The following is a 23,707-nucleotide window of genomic DNA, read 5'->3' on the forward strand; positions in this document are numbered from 1 at the left end:
ATAAAAAATGAATTATTACAATTTGTACAATGCTGCATACCCGTCAAAGACGCTGTACGAGCGTAAACATCCTCCAAATTCGACAAAATGTGTCCAGCTTCATGTTCCGCTAAACATTGTATATAAACTCGATAAATAACTTCCCTAGCTTGACTACGAATATTTTTCTTCTTCTTCCTAATTGCAAACAAGCGTAAATAGTTGTTTTTATCTAGATTATCCTAATAATTAATAATAAAATTGAAAAAAACAGCCAACCGCCAACTGCCATAAACAATTGTTATGACTTTTATGTTTCTTTTCTAATGGTGCCAGGCTCCTGAAAATTTTAGTTCCTCAAACATTAATTTCATGAATTAATAGTTTCACTGTATTTGGGTATGTTGTTTTAATATAACCTTGGCTAACGTTGGCTTTATCAGTATTTTGAGTTTCTTGTTTCTTCGTGCAATAACGAAACGTGTGTGTTTTGACATTGACAGTTCTGTTTCATCGCTTGTGTCGATGACAGATCAATCAATTCAACAAAACAATAACACCAATGTCGGAGTTTCTCGTTTCTCTGAATCTATTTATTCTAGAAACATGAAGACTCAGAAGAGAAATATTCATTTTTTCGATTTGTACTGGGAAGACATTCTAGTCTCAAAGGTTTTGCCGTATCTGACTATTCAAGAATGCTTCAATTTCCGCTGTGTTTCGAAAACTTGTCTACAAATTTCAAACATGTACATTTCCAAAATGAACTCTCTAAAGTTAATGAATAAAGGTTTCTCCCCGCACACTTTTGGAGTAAGTAACCACCAGCCATTACAGAAACAATACATAGTTTTCTTAATCAACTTAGCTAACATACCCTTATTTCTAGGTCTTCAACTCGTGTACAAAGCTGACTGTGATAAACCTGAGCAAATGCACGACGCTGAACGACAGTGAAATTATACCCATATTCAGGCACAACGTGAATCTGACCCACCTGAACCTGAGCCAGTGCAAGACGTTGTCGGCTAAGTGCTTGCAGCCAGTGATCCTGTACTGCACCAACTTGAAGGTGTTGAAGCTGTCGCGCTGCGCGTGGCTCACCACCGGCGCCGTGGAGGCGCTGGCGCTGCACCAGAGCCGCATAGAGGACGCGGACCTCTCCTACTGCCCAATCATATCAGAAAGCTGCATACAGATTTTCATCAAAAAGTTCCGCCATCTCAAGATTTTCAATCTTGAAGGGAACAAACAGGTCTCAGACAAAAGTCTTATAGCCATGTCGAAATACAGCAACTCCTTGAGCCTTCTGAATTTGGGTGGTTGTTCTGATATAACGGATAAAGGAATAAAGTAAGTCAATACTATTAATATTATTCCTATCTGTATTCAGCAACATTGATTTTAAATTTCAAATATGTTATTTCCAATTCAATTGCTGTATGTATACTTCGATAATGTTTCAGGGCTCTGGCGGTCCACTGCTCCAGCCTGCAGGGGCTGCTGATTCGAGGATGCTCCAAGGTGACAGAGAACAGTCTCCGCCTTATGCGTAATCGTGTGCACTTGGACCGAAGACCGGCTGAACCTGTGCCTCAGCCTATTTACGTGCAGATATGAAACAGGTAGCTCATGCCATGCGTTACTAGAAGGCTTTTGGACTCAGCTATTCCTAAAACCAGAAAACAGGTCAAGGGATTAAGTATAGAGGAAATTAATATAGGTACTTACCATCACAATGCTTGTTTCTAATTTGGAAATCTGATACTGGGCATAATACAAGCTGATAGGTTTTTAATTTCCAGCCAGAAAAGTGTTAAATAGTAATTAATATTTTTAGGGATGGTTGGTAGATCTATTGGGGAATAACACTTTGTTAAGATAGCTCTAGTTTTCCATGCATCCTAACTAATATATACCATGTTAGTCCAGTCAAGGAATGAGGTGTAGAGTGCGTGAGCAGGTAACTAAGAGATTTCTTCAGAAACTTGTTCAGGGGGCTTAGGTTGATAACATACCAAAAGTCCTGACTCCTAGGTGTTGAGCGGGGGAGAGGAGGGGGGGGTAAAGGTACGAATTTTTGGTTTTTTGCTTATATCTCAAAAACGGTGCATTGGAGAGAAATATTTTACACAAATAAAATGGAGCTCTTAAAATTATCTAAAACTTTTATATCATATGTTTTTTTCTAATTCCTAACCGTTTTCGATCTATTACCCTCGGGAAAAGTTGAAATTTACGAGAAAAATGTATTCATGTCAAAACATTCATAAACATTGCATCATATTGCCTAACCTATTCATAAATGCAAAAAAATTTATATGAAAGAAGTTGTAGATTTTTTAATTCTCTTTTAGAATATATATACATGTGCTGGTCAATGTCCAACCGGCCTAAAGTTACAGCTATTTTAAACTTGCATTTTGCTTAACTCACTGACATAGCTCACCGAGTTAGTAAGCTTAAGTGTAAGTAAAATAGCTGTAACTTTAGGCGGGTTGGATATTAACCAGGATATCTATATATATTCTAAAAGGGAATTTAAAAATCTACAACTTCTTTTCTATTCATTTTTTTCGTTTATGAATCGGTTTAGACAATATGATGCAATGTTTATGAATTTTTTGACTTGAATTGATTTTTCTTGTAAATTTCAACTTTTTCCGATGGCGTAGCTCGAAAACGGTTAGGAATTAGAAAAAAAACATTTGATATAAAAGTTTTAGATAATTTTATGAACTCTATTTCATTAATTGAAAATATTTCTCTCCGATGCACCGTTTTCGAGATATAAGCGAAAAACCAAAATTTCATACCTTTAACCCCCCCCTCCTCCCCCCCGCTCATCACCTAGGAGTCAGGACTTTTGGTATGTTAACAACCTAAGCCCACTGAACAACTTTCTGAAGGAATCGTTTAGTTACCTGCTCACGCACTCTATACCTCATTTTGAGTAATTTATTGACTGGACTAATTTATACCAAATTTCATTCAAATACGTTCAGTAGTTTTGGCGTGAAAGAGTGACAGACAGACAAATACAGTTACTTTCGCATTTATAATATTAGTTAGGATTTACTGAGGAAAACATGTCATGTGTTTTTATGTATAACGAAAGTATTGTCGCCTAGAGCCTAGGGGGATTAATCAAGAGACTCATGAGTCATGACCATTCATTGTAAATAAGAGAAGAATTTTGAGATGCTATTTAGTCTATGTATGTACACAACAACTCCCTTACAGTTGAAGGATGACTTTATAACTCGGAAGAGATTGGCTGATAAAACATTATACTTTTTGATTATCAGCAACTTGTTATTGTATCCCACAGGTAATACAAGCAACATGCTCCAGAACATTTCAGCTGATTTTAAAGTCAAAACAGTGGTGTAATAAAAAACAACCTATTCTGCCATGCTTTTAGCATACCTAGGCGTAAATGTAGTAGGTTGAAGATATTATATTTTTTATTTCCGAAATGTTTTGCTTTATCCAAGTAGATAGTTATGGCAGCTAGATTATTAACTTTGTTGTATTTTTAGATATAAGAGATTAGTGGATCGTACATTTTTCCGGAGCGTAGCGCAATTTATATTTTTAAAAACTAATCTGTTCAGCCGTTTGGGAGCTATGCTATCACAGATAGTTACACGAACAGGCGTATTGTTTAAGTAAATGCGAGACTAGCGCTGTTGCACGTTATAATATGCGCGATCCTCAAGTAGGTATAGATATAAGTACTTACAGGTGTACTAAATTATGACCAATTTTTTATTACGCATGTATTTTTTATGACTTTTTGTCCATTTTATTGTTGTGATTCAATATTAAAATTATGTTATCCAGATTCTATATGATTTTTTATGTTTATGCTATGAATGTTACAATTATTTGAAATTTTAAATTTAAATGTTCTGTTTTATGTTGAATAAATGTATACTTAACTACAACAACCATGTATCAATTTCTAGAAATATAGTTAGGTAGTAAGTTGGTACTGTAGATAAGAGGACTAAACTAAAACACGTAGTAATTTTTTTCACAAAATTATATTTTGTGTAATAACACCTGCTACAAGTTCCTTATTGTATTTACAATATTTTATACTACACATTAGTAACAAATAACATTGATAACCTTAAACGAGCAGATCTTATAATAAATTACGATACTGATTCAGTTACTGAAAGGGAGGGACACTGGGTCTTCACAGACCTATGAAACATAAACCTCAAACAATGTGATACAACTTCAGGGAATAAATTACTCAGATAAAACGAACATAACCTAAAGCGAAGCGTTAACATACGGAAACTATAATAAAACACCTACATTTAAATGTGTAAAATTAATAATAAAAGTAAAAACACTGTCATTTAGGCCATATTAAATCGCTATACGACCTCGTCCTAAGAAACTATCACAATCAAATAAAAACTATAGAAAATTGTATGTACAGCGGTCTTGTAGTTAAAAGCGAACATTTACAATATCTTACACAAACCACCCGACAGAGAGGCACTTTGAGAACGTATTTTAAACGATAAAAACAATCTTACAACATTCATACAGCAGGCTACCTCAATGGTCCTCCGAGCGAAAACAGAATATACATATAAAAAGAGACAAATTACTACAACATGGAACATAAGCAGTCACATTGCACGCGCTCTCAATACGCCCAAAGACTCAAGACATATTTATCTTTGGAAAAAATATAAAATTAGTCAAAGTCAACTTGCCTAATAGCCACTGATCAATCGATAGATTATCACAGTACCGTCCAATACATTACACACGGGTTTTATAAACATGCCAAAAATCTATTCGATATATTTTATTGCACTATAAATTATGCTACTTTTGATGACAAGATTATTATCATTTCATTACTTTACAAATACAAATTACGATAACTTTTGTACTTTATTCAGCGTCTGTATTGGGTACCATTAAAATCGTAACAGAAAAATATTACATACACATAATTATTATGATACAAAAGGAAAACGACAAAATTACCGACATACTAAATTACTGTATAACGAAAAAACATTTAAGTAGAACTTACTCGACTGGTGCAAAAGAGAATAAGGCATCACCGACGTGTACACATAACTACAACGTTTATATACAGACTAACCTAGCAAGCTTTACGTTTTGTACTTAAAATCTCTTACACTATTTTTACACATCATAGTATTTTTGGTCAAGTTTTAGAAAACAGTGAATCGGGACCGTTCACGCACTGAGTACACTGTTCACTTGGGCCTTGGCTACCGGCGCATGGTCGAGTTGAGGGTGGGCATGGCGAGGGGGGGCGGGGGGTTGATGTAGCCAGTGTAGGCGTAGACGTTGGGTTGCTGGGCGCGGGGGTCAGCTCCGGGGTACTGGACTCCCGGCTGGACGTTCATCATCTGCACGGGCAGGTTGTTGAACTGCTGCTGCGGCGGCACCCGGTAGCCGTTGAGCCCGTACTGGCTGATGTTGTGCGTGATGATGTGCGTGTTCAGGTTGGGCGACATGCGCGAGCCGGCGCCCATCTGCATGTGCTGCATCGGACTCAGGTTGCCTGTGAATTTTGGAGGGAAGGTTTAGTTGAGGTATTGGTAAAGTGGAACGAACATTCTATGGTGAAAATAATCGCTATCATGCGAAGGATACCAATCTAAATTGCTATTATACATAAGGAAGGGCATCTATTTATTTATTGTTCTAGAAGGACAACGGCCAGCAATCACATCAATGCTAGGTATTTTCTATAAATATAATTTATGGTTATGTAGATGATGAAACTGTAGAAGGAAAAATGTACCTACCAATCCAGTTGCTTACATGGTATCTATGATGATGTTGATGATAATGATAACATAAATTACGAGAAGAAAAAATACAAAGCAGTTTACAGCCAATCTAAAATATAAAATGCTAGAATTGGGAGAAATAGAGACAAAGTTACCAAAAAAACATAACATGAATGGATCAATTAAACATTGGAGCTTATAATTCTCAACCATACGCATTATCAGTCTTGGTCCCACTGAAAAATTACCTCTATGATCCACCGAGCCAATATTTGCACACACAATAGCGACATAGCATTGGCATCGGTCTTTACAATACAATGGAAAATTACTTCTGATAAGCAGCAATGCAGGCCCTATATCCCATTCCACGGGGAAAGACATCTGATACAAACAAAAACTACTCTTATTAGAATGTAATAAGGGTTCTGTCAGATGTCTTTACACGTGGAATGGGATATGGGGCTTACAGCAGCAGCCAGCAATCAATGGCATCGGTCATTATAACCCATTAGCGACATCAAATGCGTACGGTCGAGAACCTCATACACCTCCAAGCGACTCACTCGTGGAATTCCGGGTGTTGCGCGACGCGTCGAGCTGGTTGTGCGGGTAGTACTTGTAGCCGCCGGCCGGCACCTGCTGGCCGTACTGAATATACGTTAGTTCGTCCAACTGCGTGCGGGAAATAAACGTTTGTTGTACTGTGCGTGTTGTACGCGGTTTGAGTGGTTAGTTTTTGTGGTTAGGGTTGTTTTTTGGTGGTGTTGGATTAGTTGGCCAGTTAGTTTTCTTGGGGAACATACACACACACGCACTCACGCCTTGTACTAATGTACTCCCTTGCGGGGTAGGCAGAGGTGCATTGCTGCACCCACTTTTCGCCAGAGTGTTATGTTAGTCCCAATGTAATAGGGGGCGGGCCTATTGCCATTTTACGGGCACATCCAAGACCCGAGAACAAATATCTGTGTTTAAACAAATATCTGCCCCAGCCGGGAATCGAGCCCGGGACCATCGGCTCAGTAGTCAGGGTCACTAACCACTACGCCATTCGGTCGTCACGCCATTCCTTGGGGAATAATAATATAGTAGTGATAGATAATAATTAGTACCTATAGTAGATGATAGTAAAGGCCGCTTGGGATTGCTATCCCTGGGCCTGAACGAACTATAGGTTGCCTAAACAGAAACTTTAGGATGGATGCTAGGAAGATAGATCTATTCTTATAGTTCATTGAAATAAATAAAGTAAATCATAGCTAGATTAGATGATGAAGATGAGATTGACATTGATTTAATATCCAACCATAAGGTATTTCTTACATAATGTTAGTTTATCGGTGACAAAGACTAAATCTGAACTAAATTTTGTCACCATTGGTCTGCAAAAGAATGCGACAAACGTAGGATTGCAATTGTAGATAAAATCATTACATGAAAATTAATGAGTATGCTCATCCCTAACCCGCTCTTATAAAAATGAGCATAATCTGTGTATTTACACAGAAACATAAGAACAGTCATCCTATCCATGGAAACTTCTATCGTGCAAACGGCTGTTTTCTTAAAGCGGTTAAGTTATTGAACCAACCTGCGGCGCGGGCGGCGTGGGCGGGTGCGTGGCCGGCGCCTCCGCCATCTGCTGCAGCTTGGCCAGCGAGCAGGACGGCGCCCAGCCGCCCGAGTACTGCTGCTGCTGCTGGAACGACAGGTAGCCGCCCTGGTAGCCGGCCGAGGAGGTCATCACGCCTGCGCCCGCTGAGGGGGGAGAAGGTTGTTGTTAATACTAGACTTATCGATTATGACAATTTTACACAGGTATTATCAGTAGTACACTGGTTTTGCGTGGCGTGTAGTTTTGTTTTTCTTTTAACTTAACACACAACATGAATTACAAAGACAGAGTAAGCACAATAGGCCGCCTTATGGTTAAAAGCGATCTCTTCCAGACAACCTTTGCGTCAATGAAAAAGACTTACACCCTTTTTTATTTTGGGAGGGGTTAAGTTTCTGTTTGTTGGTCTCTGGTCCTTTACCCCTTCTGGATATAACTTCACCGGGTTTTAACGAATACTTCGTTTACTTAGGGAGATTGGCCAAAGGTTACCTTATGCATGAGCAAGGATACTCTTAAACAAGCCGGGTATAGTTACCGTGAGTCTGGTGGGCGGGCGGGGTGGCGCGCGCGCGGGCGGGCGGCGTGGCGCGCATGGCCGCCGCCTTGCTCTCGTGCGCCGCCGACGTCGCCGCGTTCGCGTTCTGGTTGTTGTTGCTGGAATTGAATAGTTACACGTGTTATTGTCATTGAAAGTTAAGTGAGACATATGACATGGAGGGCTAGCACGGGGCGCAATTAAACCGAGACATATGTTCTCCGTGCAAGCCCTTATGACTTTTATAGCGAAACTAATGGGGTTAGTTATCTAGTCTGTCTTTTTGTTCGGTAGCTACCGATATAAAAACCTGCTTTGAAATTGAACCAATAAAATGCCAGAAATTATGCTCGAAAATATCCCGTAATTTAAATAACTCAGTTTTTATTATGATTGGGCCTCATACTTTACGTTCGTCATGCTCCGAATATATCGCGATATTATAAAACATACTCTGAGCTAGTTAAAAATAACTAAAAACGTAATCTAGGCTTATAATCTGTCTCGTTATACTTCAGTTATCACAGCGGTTACGTTTTTTTCTTCAGCATGACGTGAATCTTTTGTTATTTCGAGCTAATCGGACACAATCTAGACTAAATTAAAGCGCCTTTTTTGTAGTCAATCTCACGGTTTACTGGCCACGTGACCTTCAATCTACACATGTTGCTGCTCACCGCTTAGTTTACATTATGCGGACAATTCTCGTAAATTTTAAAAGCTAACCGCAGTCGATTGTTCGACCTAGACACTAGATATAAATACTAAACAGTAGCAATAAACAAAACATTAACTCACCGATTCCTATTATTGATGTTCTTCTGTTTGGGCGGCTGGTTGGGCTGGCTCATGATGGACGGGATGTGTATGGACGAGTGCGGGTACTGCGGGCTCGGCGCCGGGTGCATGTGCATCATAGAGCACGGGGACGCCATGTCCGAGCCTATGCTGGTAGGAGACTCCAGCCCCAGCTGACTCACGTCCAACTCACAAGCAGGGTATTGAACCGAGTGGACAGAGTTCGACGTGGAATCCGGAGTATACACCCCCATAGATTGTAAAGCCGGACTCACAGCTTCGCACATCTCTTCTTTACTACTCTCTTTAGCTTCCTCCTTTTTCGTTTGTCGCGATTTCTTCTCAATCTCCTTCTGGTCGCACGGCCCGTTGTTGTACGGTTTGCAGCCCGGAGACGATAAGATCTGCGGACTCTGCTGACGGTACTCGGCGCAGCTTGTAGCGACTTCCTGTTGCTTGTTGACTTGCCGCTGCATCATCTGCTGGTGTTTCATGTGCTCTGTGTTCTGTGATTGCGACTTCTTGTTGTCGCATTGCGTTTGGCAGCCCGTCGTGGTTTTCGACTGTTTGGTGGGCTTGCACTCGTTCTTCTGCGAGCATTCTGAGGCTTTGGATGTGGGTGCTTTAGTTTCTTTGAAATGCGGCAGCGCGGTCGTAGCATAAATGCCGCCAGATAAGGCCCCATACGCTATGTTATGAAAGTCCTTCTGATCGTATTTTGGATGCAGCTTCTGGGGAGATTTCTGCATCTGGTCCAAGTGTGGTAAGTTGAAGCCTTGGAACTTATCCATGTAGTTTTTATCAGTATTCTTCATGTCGAGGAAGCGGCTGTGGTCCCAGGTTGTCTGCAGGCGCGTGGGGTCCCAGGGCGGCGGCCACTGGTACTGCGCATGCGTCGTATGGTAGTTAGGAATCTGGTTGAACGTGTGGTCCGTTTTGGGGACAAACTCGTTATCGTACTTGAACTTTGGCATCATTTTGTTCAGCTCATTCTGGTCTGCTTTGAGTTGCGCCGCACAGTTCTTGTCGTGTTTGGCTGTTGACTTGTTCTCGCATTTAGCGTTCGCTTTCTTCTTTTCGAAGAAATCTTGCTTTTTAGGCGCCTCGTTGACCTTTGGTTCCACTTTGCTGGTGATGTTGACGGTGTTAATCACGTTTATAGGGACCGACGTCTCTGGCTTCCTCGGTTGAGGGGTGTGTGCATTGGCGTGAGTGTTGGCGTGTGCGTTGGTATGCGCGTTGGTATGAGCATTGGCGTGAGCGTTGGTGTGAGTGTGCGTGTGGTGCTGGGGTGGAGGCGCCGAGTGTGATTGTTCCGGAAAAAACGTCTTGGGCTCCGGCGTGCTTCTCGGCGTGTCGTTTTTCCCCGGCTTCTTTATAGTATCCGTCTTCTCCAATTTACTGTGTGCAGAGTTCACCCTCACATCGCGTAGCTTACTCTTCTCCCGCGGTTTTAAGTCGTTCTTACCATCTAACGATCCCATGGGACTGCTTAGAGGATTCTGCACCGTGTGGTTACCGTACGAAGGGTCTAGATCGTTTCTTTCCATGCCAACGGTGGCGTGAGCACTCTGACACCTAGGCATATAGTTCACATCAGTCACTGTCGGCAGTTTAGGAATCACAGGGTTGATCACTGGTGAGGTAATAGGGTTAGGCACTTCGAGTTTCGTCGCAGACTTGTTTATCACTGGGGCAGGATCAGGCAGGTGGTTAACCCTGTTAATATCACTCTGCTTCATCACTTTTTCAGTTTGCACACCTTGAGACTCTTTGCTTATATTCGCTCGGTGATTCAAATAGGAATGTTGAGCTGTGCTTATTTGATGGATAGTCATAGAGTTGCTCACTGGGTTCTGGTAAGCTTGCATGTGTGGTTCGATTATATTTCTAGTGATGACCTCGTCTTTTCTGGGCATGTTGTGGTCAGTTCTGTATGTTTGTTCAACCTCCTTGTTCATGGGAGGAGGTATTCTGTTTCTGTTGTCGGTGTCGGGAAATCCATCTTGTTTGGGCAGCTCAGGCTTTTGGATGCTATTTGCTAGTTCCCTCTGTAGATCTAAGTTCTGAATGATGGAGTCAGCTTTAGTCGGAGATTTCTTCTCCGCCAGTCTCTCGTCGACATTTTGATGTTGTATTACAGTTTCTTTTCTCATTTCCGTCTTACTCTTTTCGGGACTCAATTCGGGAAACTTTGTGGGTGATTTCTTTTGCTTTGGCGATTCACTGATGACAGTCTTATCGGTTTTCTTTGGAGATATATTGTAGAGAGGAGAGTTTCCTGTATCGGATTCGCCTTCAACAACTATAGTTACTATTTGTGGTATTTTTGGAATATTCAACTCTGAAGGTCCGGTGCTGACGTCATCATGTCCTTTAGCGTCCAGCACTATGTGAGCGTTCTCTGTAGATACCACCGGTATTACTTTGGACGGACTTTCATTTTCTTGCACCTCTTTAGGTTTATTATCGCTATTCTGTTGTATAGGCACTGTGGTGTTGGGCTTAGGTGAAGGTAGAGGGCAACTTTGGCTGTTATTGTCATCCGATTCCGATATAATAATAGTTTCTTTATCATCAAGCACAGGTTTTTGTGGCGATTTCATTTCGCCGTTTTTAACTTCAGGCTTTTTATTTTCCTCTACTTGGTCCTTTGTTACATTATCTACTTTACTTTCAACAGGTTTAATTTGGTTTTCTGTGCTATTTTCAACAGTTTCGGGCTCTACTTCAGGTTTATCCGACGCAGTTTCTTTGATCACTTGGTCCTTTTCAGCGATAGACTTTGGTGAGTCCATGTGGATACTATCCAGCTCCATATCGCTGGTATGATGGTCGGTGCTGTTCTCTTCAATAATTTTCGGCGTTGGTGGTTTAGTGACGGCTGCCTTCTTGTCGTCTCCCTCTTCCACATCCATCTCATCATCAGCCTCGCCGGAGGAGTCTTCAGAACTGACGTCAGACGCCGCCTTTTTGTCAGTTGCTTCATCAACTTGACTCTTTGGTGATGGATTATCTTCGATGGAGCTTGCCTCGGTTTTATCGGGTTCTTCCATGGAGTCTTCTGACTTGTATTCGTATGCATCGGCTTTGCTGTCCACTTTAGCCTTCTTAGCTTCAGGCGAGCTGGCGCGCGGGGACTTACTAACTTTGTTAACCCTTTGCCGTTTCCGTCGTCCCTTCCATTTCCAGACCATTTTTCTTTTGCCTCGAGCTTTCACCGTGTTAACCACGGGAGTGATGGCTGCACTGGTATCCGCGCTCTCTTCCTGACTGTCCGAGGCATAAACAGGCTCTTTAACGCTCTGTCTCCTATTTCTGGGAGTCTTGGGCTCGTCAGTAATCTCATTCTGTAAGTCTTTCGTCGCTTTCCTCGCGACGCTTCTACTCCTTTGTCTTCGCGGAGTTTCTTCCTCCTTCTCCGGTGCAGTTTCCGAGATCTTAGCGTCTCGGCGTCTCTTGCGTGTGACGTCGGCAGTGGCAGGAGTCTGGTAGGTTGTCTCGCTGTACTTGGCCGGTCTCGTTCTTCTTCTGCCTGAGGAGGTTATTTCTACGGGTGTTTCTTCGTCGTCTTTGTCTTCTTTAGCGGCGGCGGCGGTGTCGGCGCGGGGCGTGGATGCCTCGGGCTCGGTGGCCGCGCCCTCACTCTCTGTCTTTTCTGCTTCTTCAGCCTCAGTGTCCTGGTCGCCAGAAGCAGTCGTGTTCTCTTCAGGAGATCTAAACGGATTATTTATAGGCTCTAAAGGCGTCCACCTCAAGCATTCAGGGTCTATTTCTAATCTCGGTTTACTTCTCAGCCTCTTCATGTGATTGTCAACCTTATTCCAGTCTATACAGAGGCCTAATTTCACTGAGTCTTCACTCGGCAGGAATCTGACAAAGCCTAGCAACTGGAAAGTTAGAGCTATGTCGTTCATGTGCATGCCAGTGACTTGCGCTATGTCTTCGAAGGTAAAAGGCTTATTTCGGACTTCGTCTAAATATTCCAATATCACTGACTTCCAGTACGCATGATATGAAACTCTCCCGAGATCTGACAAAGGCTTTTCTGGCGTGCCCGGCTGCCCCTCTTCCTTTGATAGTAAATAACCTGAAAACAAAGACATAAGCCATAAGTACACAATACCAACAAACCTAAACATTTGAACAACACATTAATAAGCAAAATTATGATTTCACCACTCACTAAAATGGATGAGGAACCGTCCGAACCCTTGCCTCTGGTACTGCGGCATCGTCATTATACACGACACATTATACTTCTGCTGACAATGCTTCTCTTTCGAAAAATATCCGACTAAATGGCACCCTTTATTGTCATTTTTCGTCAGCACATAGAACAGGAAAGGTTCTACATCGTAGTACAACGTTTTATGGTCGAGGAACAGCTTGGCTAGTAGGCACAGGTTCTGGCAGTATATCTTGTTGGCGTTGCCGTCTACTTCAAACACCGAGATATCTCCCCGTCGGTAGATCTCGGTGGCCGGCGGGTGGCGCCACAGACACTTGTCCAGGTGCCGCATTAATACCGCTCGGCTCTTCGCGTACTTCAGGCAGAATTCGCAGAGGAATAACTTGGGTAATCTGGAATGGAGGGAAATGTACGGGTGAGTTACTTGTTTACAGAACGCTGTGAAAAAAAATATGATTTAATATTATCTGATAGTGCCGATTTTATTACTTTGCGCAGGTGAGCCAAGAAATATAGATGATTTCATATAGCTAGGTACAGGGTATCAATAATTGTAACAAGAGGCTAATAATCATGATAGCTAGTTACTCTTATAAAATTCAATCTAATTCATTTGGAATCGAAAATAATTACATAGATAGAAATTATGTAATAAATATTATAAAATTAATTAATTACGAATTGAACGGTTATCAAGTGCTTCAATATTATTTTCCTACATAAAACAAAAGCTCCTCACCTAGCATACTCCTGCGGGAACGGACTAGAGTACCACGTATCAATCTCCCACTGCCCGAACTCTATGGCGGAGGGGCACCTGGCGGCGGGGGCCGCGGGGGCGGGGGCCGCGCCGGGGGCCGCGGGGGGCGGGGGCAGCGGCGCCACCGGCACTAATGGCGCTTCAGGGGATAAGGCCTCGGCCTCGCTCCGCGCCTGGTTGAACAGCTCTGCGTCTGCCTCCGTCACGCCGGCTGGGAGACGCTTGTTGTCTGGAAGGTTCGGGTTTGTTAGTTGAGGGTTTTGGTTGTAGGGAAGGATTAGTAGAGATTTTATAGAACCCGGCTAGTTTGCCTTATGTCTCATTAGTCTTTTATCTTTAGCATCCATAACCGGGCTACGTGGTAAGATCGGAGAAACATGAAGTGACAAGATAATAATTATTGAAGAGATAAATCATTTTATAGTTATTGGTTACACATAGGCAGTGTGAGAAAAAACTAGCAGTGTGACATTTATGAAGCGGTGCAAAAACACTTCTTGCTCACCATGATATCATGTAAAAACAAATACACAAAATGATCCCTTATCTTTATACCGCATTTTTATGTACGAATAACTTAACTCAGTTGAATGAGTCGATCTAGATTCTAGATCTAGTCTAGATGAATTTGAGTCACTGCTAGTTTTTTCCTTGTGAGTTAGGTATACACAAATAGCAGGGGATCAATTTTATTTTCACATGGGATATCATAGGCTTATTTCACAATATCTTGATTGACACAATGACTTGTATACGAAATCAAATACCTATAGCTATGATTAGAACAGTTGCAAATTATATTTAAGACATTATAAAATATGCCTAGAATCATACATTATTAGATTTAACCAATATTGCAAACTGTGACGCAAGCTAAAAGTTAATAAATATGGTTTCATATTTAATGTTTGCAAATGGGTACTCACCAACAGGATTTCATAGAAGTAAATGTAATGATTTCTTATTATTGGAACAATTTTATAGTATGTAATATCAAATATAATGCATTTCACAGCTTGTAACTCACGTCACAGTTTTTAAGCGGGTCAACTCTCATTTCAAGACATTATAGCTTTTAGCAAGTTGTTTCTTTCCATGGGATCTTTGAACAGAAGTGAGTCTGTAGCACGAAATATTTCCACACATCTTTCCAAGTCGTCAAGCTGAGAATTGCCCCAGCCACACCAAGCGCGCACAAACACCCATCACAGAATAGCCGCTCCGTCTCACGCGAGGCGCAAGCGAAAGTGCATTAGAGGATTCTGCCGCACCGAGTAGCGAACAGTCGCTATCGGCCCCAGCGTCCGCTTCACAAGCCAAACTAGTAAACACACAAACACACGCGACGCGCCCACAGACTACTACTGCTACTCTGTGCAGCGAGGGTAGTCTGTGGCGCTGCGACCAGTGCTTGTTCCGAGCATTTACCGCTTTAGCTTCACAACCTGAATACTACCATCGAGTCGAGCAGAGAATTTGGAAAGAGAAACAAAAGTTTGGAAGCGCCGGCCGGCAGTAGTCCCGGGCACTTTCACCTGCGCCGGCGCCGCCCCCCCGCCCCCCGCGCGCCCCACTGACGTGTCTGTCTTACTGTGCGAGCTTTTCTTGTACGGTTGGGAAGGGTTGTAGATGCATACATGGTAGGTGTGAGGCCGATTTTAGTGTTACAAGCTGTACTGGATCGGTGAAAATGATGTTCATAGCTTAACATCTCGTGATTAGCACGTAATCAAAAAAAGTTAATTAATTTACTAAAACAAACGAATCCAGTGCAAGGCAACATAATAAGAAAATCGATCTCAACAACCAACATCAACCACAAGCCTACAACAACGGTCCGACGACAAAAGCGCACAGTGAGAGAGGCGGCGACAGCGTGGCACGACAGACGGAAGGCACCGAGCGGGTGGGGGTCTTACCTAGGCGGCCGGCGCTCCCCCCCTCCCCCCGCGGCAGCTTCACCCCCGCGCCCCGCGGGCCCCGCGCGCGCGCCGCCGCCCGCACCAGCGCCGACGCCGACAGAACCAGCCCGTCCAACGACTCCTCTCTATCCGGTTTGCTATCAAACAAGTCTCTCTCCGGACTGTACGTCTGCAGTTTTCTCTTGGACTTGAAATAGTTGGGGCTGCGGCTAGTGCTGCGCTTCTCTGGTTTGACCAGCGAGGCCTGGTACTGCTTGTAGGTGCTGCGCGTCTCTTTTAGCACTTCCCGGGTATGTTCACGCTCTTCGCGTGTCTCTCTCGGCTCGCGGGGCGCGCGCGGCCGCGACTGCGAGCGCGACGTGTTGCGCACCGCGTAGAACTCGGACAGTCCGTCGAACAGTGTCGTGAGCAGCCGCTCGCCGCAGCGCGACCTCCGCCGAGCTATCCTCTGTCTGTCCTGTATCTCCGGGCGGCGCGGGGTCGGCGGTGTCTCTAGGGCGGGTGCCTCAGCGGGTGCAGGGACGGGCGGGTCGAGCCGCGCCTGTGCCGCGATGCCGGCGAACCCCCAGGGCCCGGGCGCGGTGTCGGCGGCGATCCTCTCGAACACGGTGGCGGGCGGCGCGCGCTCCTCCTCGCTCGAGCTCGCGCTGTCACTCGCCGCCGGCGCCCGCGTCACCTTCACCCCGCCCCAGCTGGCGCGACGGCAGCGCCGCTTCACTAAATTGAAGGCGGAGAATCTGAAAAACTTTTGTTTCTCCTTGGACATTCTCTGTTCGGACTCGATGGGTCGCGGCGCATTACCGTCCGCCGGGGAGTCCGAGTCCGCCGCCGCCGCAGCCCGCGCGCGCGCGCCGCCCATCTTCGACCTGCAACCAAAGAACACACTTTAGCTTCATTCATTGTTATAAACATCACCAGTGAATTATCGTCTTGCACGGTACGGTACGGATATGGCTCTATATTTCTTCCAATGTCATTTTGACACAACTCTATAGGTATCCCGTGGTACCTATCTGCAGTTGCAGCTCTTTAATATTATTATAACGAAAGCTGCAAATAATATTTGCCTGACCACTAACCGACCAGCAGGCAACGCCAGCGCATACTAGAGACTTCAACATACGGTCTATATCCACTGTCCTGGCCCTGTAGCACGGGGCGCTATTAAGACGTGACAAAAGTTCTCCGTCGCGCTCGCTCTTGATTCTGAGTGATGTGAGTGAGCGCGATGCAAAACTTTTGTCACGTCTTAAATGCGCCGCGTGCACACACTACGCCTAGAGACCTTGCCCTACAGTGCACAGTCCACTGACCTGTCCTGCCGGCGCTCCGCGCAGGGCTGGCAGCGCCACGGCAGCGCGCCGCAGCGCGGGTGCCTCGCCGCCGGGCAGCCCGCGCAGCGCGCCGCCCAGCCGCCCGCGCCGCACGCGCAGCGGGCTCCGCAGCCGCACGACCAGCGAAGGGCCTGTGGGACAAACACCATTGTAGTCTATGCAGCAGATGTCAGATTTGTTTGATACTACACGCACGTGCAATGAAAAAGTCCCATGTCATTGACGTTCCATATGTCAATGTAACATTTTAATCGCTTGTGGGTGTATATTTTGAGGCATTACAAACGTGCAAGCCATCTTATCAGACACCTTGCTCGCACTATATCGCAGCTTCATGATGAAGGAGCTAAACTCAAAATTATAAAAACCCTTTCATTCTGAAGGTCTATCTATAGGGTTATGTTCGCGTTCTGTTATGCTTTTAAGTGCAAACCAGATGTCTGATAAGATGGTTCATATATTTGTAATTACTCTAGTATAGTACTTTTAGTTTAGTTTTGTGCCTTTTCAAACTCAAACGCTTTTTGTTTATTTAAAAGTGTCTAGGAATGAACAAATAACACTTATTAACAACACAGATGTATCGATCTGGGTACAAAGGAAGTGGAAAGAAGTCATGTCAATAATAATAATACTTTAAGGGCAGGTGGCACATGTAGAGAAAATTATACTAGTTCAGACCTCCGATTAAATTATGCAACCAATTAACATATGGGTACAGTCGAGAACACTGGACAATTGGCATTTTGAATTTTTTATGCTAACAATAGTTAATAATTCTGTTATGATATATTTTTATCTGAACATTCCTTCCATATTGTTTTCATCAAGATCATTGTTTCATACTGTACTCTGTACGTTAAGTTTAGCTGTGCACCTTGTTACACTAAGAAGTCACAGTTGAAATTTATCTAGAACTTTAATTGTACTAGTGTGTGGAGTACTTCTACCAAGTTGAGTGATATATTCTATCCCCCTTATTCATAAAAAAGTTTTGTCACTCTCTGTCAAAGAACAAATTGTTCTCTGTCAGAGAGGGACAGAACAGTTCAATAGTTAATCCGTTCAGTAACTTTTTTATGAATAAGGGGGTATGTTTATAAAGGTATACTACTCTGGTATATGAATAACAAACCTTACTTTATTTTAACTTGATATTATGACTTCTTTATTAATTACAAGACAATCAAGGAACAATGGTAGGTAATTGAATCTTGTTTCTTGGACATCATTTTAAGTCGTTATTAAATGATGCTGCAGAAAAACAATGTTGTGAATATTTAATGAAGTTCTAGTCATGGAGTTCACAATTTAGTGGTGAAAAAGTTCTAGGATTTATTGAGGGTTAAAGGGGAGGGTTAGAGGGTTTTTTTTTTATTTTTATTTATTTTCTGAACAACTCTTCTTAGAAATAAACTGTATTATCATTTGTTTTATGTAAGGTTTTTGTGACAAGACTTATAGAATCCTTTAAACAACATTCAAGTTCAATAGTCCAACCCTATTAAACTAAATAAATAAATATAACGAAAATATATTTTTTAACTAAAACTTGAATATTGTTTCTATTATACAGTTAAAACTAATTTAAACACTAACCTTAAGAGTTGTCTGAGTAATGTGGTCCAAAATGTCAACACAAGAGGGGTGTGCGTACGACTTGCACTGCCGACAGCAGATCAGAGCCTCCGCCTCCCCGGCCTTGTTCTGTTCGTTGGTCCCGAGGCACTCCGCACACACGGGCACACCAACCACTTCTTTCTGCTTCTGAAATCATTGATGTAGTCTTAACTAAAATATAATAATTAAAACAAAATATTTATTCTTCAGATTTCCTGAACCCCAAACAATCCCAATTTGCATAAAGTAACTGAAAATATGAATTAATTTATTTATACCTGCCCATTACCACTAATTTTACTTTTCAAAACAAAGGCAAGTGAACTTAACAACAAAGTTGTGTTAAGCAATATGTTGCTATGATACTTATAAAGTGAGTTATGGTTGAATACATTAGAAACAACAGGGTTTAGACATTGAAAACTGCGATGTTAACAGATTGGCTTATCCAAAACATTTCGAATTTTATGCCTGTGTAATGAAAGTGTGAACAACAGCATGGCAGTGCATTAACAGTGTCATGCAGTAATGTAAACAAAAACACATGTACTGGAATTTGATTCAGACAGCTGCAATATGAAGCTATTACTTTGCCAAATTATGTGAAATGAAATGACCTTGGAATATTCAATTCATTGACCTTGATTTACAACAATCACTAAGGTCATGTATATGACAAACTTCTGCAATTTTGAATTCACACCTTTTATAACTCAATGGTATTGTTGTATCAGCCCTAAATTCTAACTTTAAATATTATGACAAATTTAATACAGCACCAAGTAAAAAGGAATAATTGACAACAACTCACATTTCATAAGCATAACTAACATTACTTACCAGCATTAGATTTGAGATTAGATAATCTTTGTTGCAAGCCTATGCGGCTGTCTAACCATTGTTTACAAACAAACATTACATCACAACATACCTTCTCCACAGAGTCTTTCACTTTCTTAGGAGTCTTTTCGGTTGAGGTTAGAGGCACATTCGTGGACTTGTACAGTCCTCCACAGTTCACTAGCAGTCCGCGGGTCACTCCTCGCTTGGCAGCGGATCGGAGCACTGTTTTGACGTCGACGCCGGGGTCGACGGCGAGCGTGTACCCGTGGCGCAGGTGGCGCTCGATGGCGCCGAGCCCCGAGCCGTCGCGCTCGCCCAGCTCCCGCACGGCCCTGGCCACGGCGCGAGACACGTCCGCGTCCGCCGCGATGCGCAGCGTCTTGCTCTGCAGCCCGCCCGGGTCCTTATACGAGCTCTGCCCCTTGTTGTACACCTTCAGCACGGCGCCGTCCCGCACGGCCGCCTCCAGCCGCGCCGCCACCACGTCCTCGTGATAGTTGTGGTGCTGCCTGATCGCGTGACAGATCCGCTCCACACTCGGCCGTTGTTTCTGCGATCGTATCTTTTGTATCGCCTCGAGTATCCATCGCTTCCACACCTCTTTTCCGACGTCGTCTGGCTCGCTCATTTTCTTTCACAATTATTTGGTACGGCCGTCTACTGTGTAACGGTACGGTTTCGGAGGTTGTGATATGTCAACACCCATCGTATTTTGGCGCCTCGATTGAAATTCCATTTTATGCTATGGAACCTCGCCGCGACTGACCGGAATCCGTTGCCGAGGCGTCCGGCACCGGCTCACAGCATGTCTCGGCGGTCTCAAGCACGGCGTCCGACACAGGATGACACATCGGACCTCGCGAGCGGGTTTCGGCGGAACGAGCAATCAACGGCGGCCATCTTGTGGCGATCGTTTTACGTAGCAAACGGATGCACGCGACGTAATTGTTAACGTAAATATGCTAATAATCACACACAACCACCACTTATTCCATTAATTGCTTTAAAATAGGTCAACAAATCATTGTACACTTTGTACATCCAAAAATAAGAAAAATACGATGGAGTCCCTTTCCGGTTCTCTGTCAGGATGATGCACTGTTCACAGATTGAAAACAACGCAAATTTATTGCAGATTTACTACCTAATATGGTTTTTATAAATTATTGCTATTAAATTTTGTGTTAAATCATTGAATTATTGCAGTTTTATCATGAAAACATCACAAAACACCAACAAAAGACTCCTCAAAATGGCTATAATTATTTATTATTGCCATACTTAAAAAATATTTTTATTATTAAATTCAACTCTATGGTTTAGTGGCATTTTGGTGGCATTCAGAAAGTGATGCTTTACCACACATAGCTAATCGTGTTTGTTATTGAATGTTTGCTGTATTTGCCAAAAACCAAAACAGTATGCAAATACGGTATGAATTTTGGCGAATATATTGACTACAGTAGCAGTTTTGGCAAATACGAATAGCCAAGCCGCCGACACATTAGCGGACGTGTCTGTCAGCCGCGACTGATAGTGTGCACAGTCTTTTGGGACAGTTCGTGCCAGATCGCTCTCGGACGTCTGAAAGCTGAACGACAAAGATGTCCGAGAGCGATCTGGCACGAACTGTCCCAAAAGACCGTGCACACTATCAGTCGCGGGTGACAGCCAGGTCCGCTAATGTGTCGGCGGCTTTACTCATCAGAGTGAATTCAAAAATGAATGAATCGTACAGTACAAAGTGGTACAAAGTGAAGTTCGTGCGAACCGAATCAAAATGCAAAGCTGTTATAAAAAATATACTCTATGGCTGTTATGTTATTATTCTGAGGAACCAATTATCATTCATTCAACGAACTGTCACTAAATGTCAAGATCAAAAAAGTTTTGTGTCAGCGGTTTAGCGGGCTTTACAAAATTGTCCAAATTCTTTCCTTCTTGATTTTTCAACCACTAAAAGCTATTTCGGAGAATTACTTGCCATTCTACAAAGTTTTTCAGTAATATATATTTCACGAAAATAATCAGTATCTCAAGAAAAATTGTTTTTAAGTTAAGGGTTAGCGTGAGCGTATGAAGTCACACTGTTGTAATTACAAGTAATTTGACACTATCCTGCTGATACGCTTATACCTATCCCACTATGCGATGGAAAAGGCGGTACGTTTTAAATTATAACCTATTATAACTTACATACTCAACTATACCTACGCAATAACTAAATAGTAACAGAATAGAAGGTATTTACGAACCATTGACTTTAACCATGAGGGTAGATTCGTAGAAATGCTACTTTAATGTAAATAAAAAGTTACTGCCAGTAAAAACACTTTATTCGTCAACAATTCAATTACAAACATAAGTACTTACAGTCAACATCAATGCAACTACTGCATTTTAAACAATATAAATATTTACAGAATAAACAATGGAAGAATCAAGAGGAAAACCATATTGGAATCGGGCTGCTGTGTGTGCAAGAATGGTTGTACAGAAGAAAAGAAGCCTAAAATTATATGCAGAGTGACACCCAGGCCCAACACGAGACGCTACTCCAAAATAATTAATAATTTTATTATAATTGAGGTTTACCGCTGCATGCCTTTATTGGGTAATGAGGCTGAGACAGCGCCAAACTGGGACGTGCACATTGTGCATTATGCCATAGTGTTTATGCCGGAGGATGAGGTGGCCGCACTTCTAAAGGCCACTTTTGGCTAATGAGTTATAGAAAAGCAGGTTCCATGGCCACTGCTGCTTTTTTTATCTGATATTGTGGTTGTGACTCATTAATCAGTATTTTTTATGTTCCTCATATTACCTATATAGATCTGTTTTATTTTATGGTATTGTAGATATTCTATAGATGGTGATCAGATTGCTATCAAAAGTTAATTATTAAAATATGTTAGAGTACTGAGGTATATTGCTACATTGTTTAGATTTTTTACATTTTGTAGATCTGTAACATGTTAATTGTTCATTGTTATTTTTATAGTGTTTTTTTATAAGACATATTAAGACTCCAGTGACTGATATATAAATGGTTAAGAACTAATAGTTTCTTACACATTATAAGCATAGCTATACTTAAACTAGATACAAGTAGTGTATGTGATTTTAATATTGTATTACTTTTACAATAAAGCAACAGTAACTCGCAAAGGCTGTTATAGACATAGATATACTAAACAGAAGGAATATATAATTATTGTCAGTTAAACTTGCTGTTATACAATCGTAGACAATAAATGATAAGATCATATTAATTGTTTTGATTTTAAGTAAATGGGACTCAGCTTATCACTCTGTGGGTTAATATATAAATAAGTAATTACTATCACGGAAATATTTTGAGCTTTGTTACGCAAAACATAAAATAATGAAAAGTCTTAAAAGCCAATAAGTACGAAAACCATTTGTTTATTTTGTAGATTTGTTGCAAAATCTAAAGGACAAAAAAACTAATTTCAGATTAGATTTCAAATACAAAAATTTAGTTTAGAAAATAAATCCTTACGGTTGATTAATTAAGTTTTATGTTATTAGTTATAATTTTTTGTCATTGCTGTTATCTTAGTAAGGTGTGCTATACAAAAATAACTCAAGTCACTTCCAACTTCTACTTCATTGCACAATTCAGAATTATTTACAAGGTAATGTTCCAGTATAACTGTATTGGCGCCCATATCATAATTGACTTCAGATCTTTATACATAATATATCTAAATCATGTTGTAGCAAAATAGGTACATGGACATTTTATGTATTTCAGCCATTAAAAATAACTTATGATTCTTATGAAAAAAGTTATTCGAGTGACTGAAAGTTCATTACGCCCACGATGCAATATAATATAATTGAGCGTTAAATAAAATACAGTATTATGCTATAAACCTTATTGCTTTATGTATTGTTTTGGGTATTTTTACAAGTACATTTGAATAACAAGTCAAGAAGTTACTTATAATACAAGCTTAACTGTGCACCAATCATAAGTAAGCTATGTAAATCACATTAACATTCTCTTTGTGATAGGTATTTTTTGTAATAGTTGGCTTTTAATTCGTCACAGGGGTCGATTTTATAAAACGCTGAACGAGCTTGCTAATGTGAGTTAAGTACTTAACTGGTGGTTGGCGCACGGTACATTCTTACAACTAAGATGTGAGGCCTGGGTCTCCTATTTACGCCGTAGGTCGCGCCCAGCGTCACGCCGTAGGCCGCGTCACGATGCTCACTATAGAAATGTACTGATGCGGTCTCCCTCACACGCCGACGTTGGCGCGTAGACGT

The 23,707-nt window shown here is 42.0% G+C and overlaps 2 protein-coding genes across 7 annotated transcripts; one reads left to right on the forward strand and one right to left on the reverse strand.

The window, feature by feature from the left end:
* Nucleotides 1–494: 494 nt before the first annotated feature.
* On the forward strand, nt 495–1,898 carry LOC105384942 (F-box/LRR-repeat protein 15). Its single transcript, XM_011555240.3, has 3 exons — nt 495–792; nt 869–1,332; nt 1,446–1,898. Exons 1-3 carry the CDS (start codon nt 505–507, stop codon nt 1,597–1,599), a joined length of 906 nt encoding a protein of 301 aa, XP_011553542.3. The 5' UTR covers nt 495–504; the 3' UTR covers nt 1,600–1,898.
* Nucleotides 1,899–4,009: 2,111 nt separating this feature from the next.
* On the reverse strand, nt 4,010–20,684 carry LOC105384963 (histone acetyltransferase KAT6A). 6 transcript variants are annotated; one of them, XM_048622503.1, is made up of 11 exons: nt 19,497–20,684; nt 18,545–18,709; nt 16,925–17,076; nt 15,609–16,477; nt 13,669–13,918; nt 12,924–13,321; nt 8,738–12,827; nt 7,940–8,058; nt 7,378–7,544; nt 6,350–6,458; nt 4,010–5,551 (listed from the first exon to the last, which is right to left on the reverse strand). In XM_048622503.1, the coding sequence occupies exons 1-11, from the start codon at nt 20,034–20,036 to the stop codon at nt 5,256–5,258; spliced, it is 7,155 nt and encodes a 2,384-aa protein (XP_048478460.1). In that variant the 5' UTR covers nt 20,037–20,684; the 3' UTR covers nt 4,010–5,255. The 6 variants fall into 6 exon arrangements, with proteins under 6 accessions (XP_048478460.1, XP_048478479.1, XP_048478475.1 ...); XM_048622522.1 differs by having other exon boundaries at nt 16,413–16,477; nt 18,545–18,712; XM_048622518.1 differs by having other exon boundaries at nt 6,350–6,422; nt 18,545–18,712.
* Between the last annotated feature and the right edge of the window lie 3,023 nt (nt 20,685–23,707).

The sequence above is a fragment of the Plutella xylostella genome, chromosome 3 (genome assembly GCF_932276165.1).
Source record: "Plutella xylostella chromosome 3, ilPluXylo3.1, whole genome shotgun sequence".
Taxonomy (NCBI): domain Eukaryota; kingdom Metazoa; phylum Arthropoda; class Insecta; order Lepidoptera; family Plutellidae; genus Plutella; species Plutella xylostella.

Excerpts from the sequence above, each read along its gene's own strand:
- LOC105384963 (XM_038116773.2), bottom strand. The coding sequence starts at position 20,036 with ATGAGCGAGCCAGACGACGTCGGAAAAGAGGTGTGGAAGCGATGGATA. Across the intron at positions 18,713-19,496 it reads TGAAAGACTCTGTGGAGAAG|AAGCAGAAAGAAGTGGTTGG; the intron begins GTATGTTGTGAT and ends CAATGATTTCAG. Across the intron at positions 16,478-16,924 it reads GCGGAGCGCCGGCAGGACAG|GTCGAAGATGGGCGGCGCGC; the intron begins GTCAGTGGACTG and ends CTTTGGTTGCAG.
- LOC105384942 (XM_011555240.3), top strand. The coding sequence starts at position 505 with ATGACAGATCAATCAATTCAACAAAACAATAACACCAATGTCGGAGTT. Across the intron at positions 793-868 it reads TCTCCCCGCACACTTTTGGA|GTCTTCAACTCGTGTACAAA; the intron begins GTAAGTAACCAC and ends CCTTATTTCTAG. Across the intron at positions 1,333-1,445 it reads ATAACGGATAAAGGAATAAA|GGCTCTGGCGGTCCACTGCT; the intron begins GTAAGTCAATAC and ends ATAATGTTTCAG.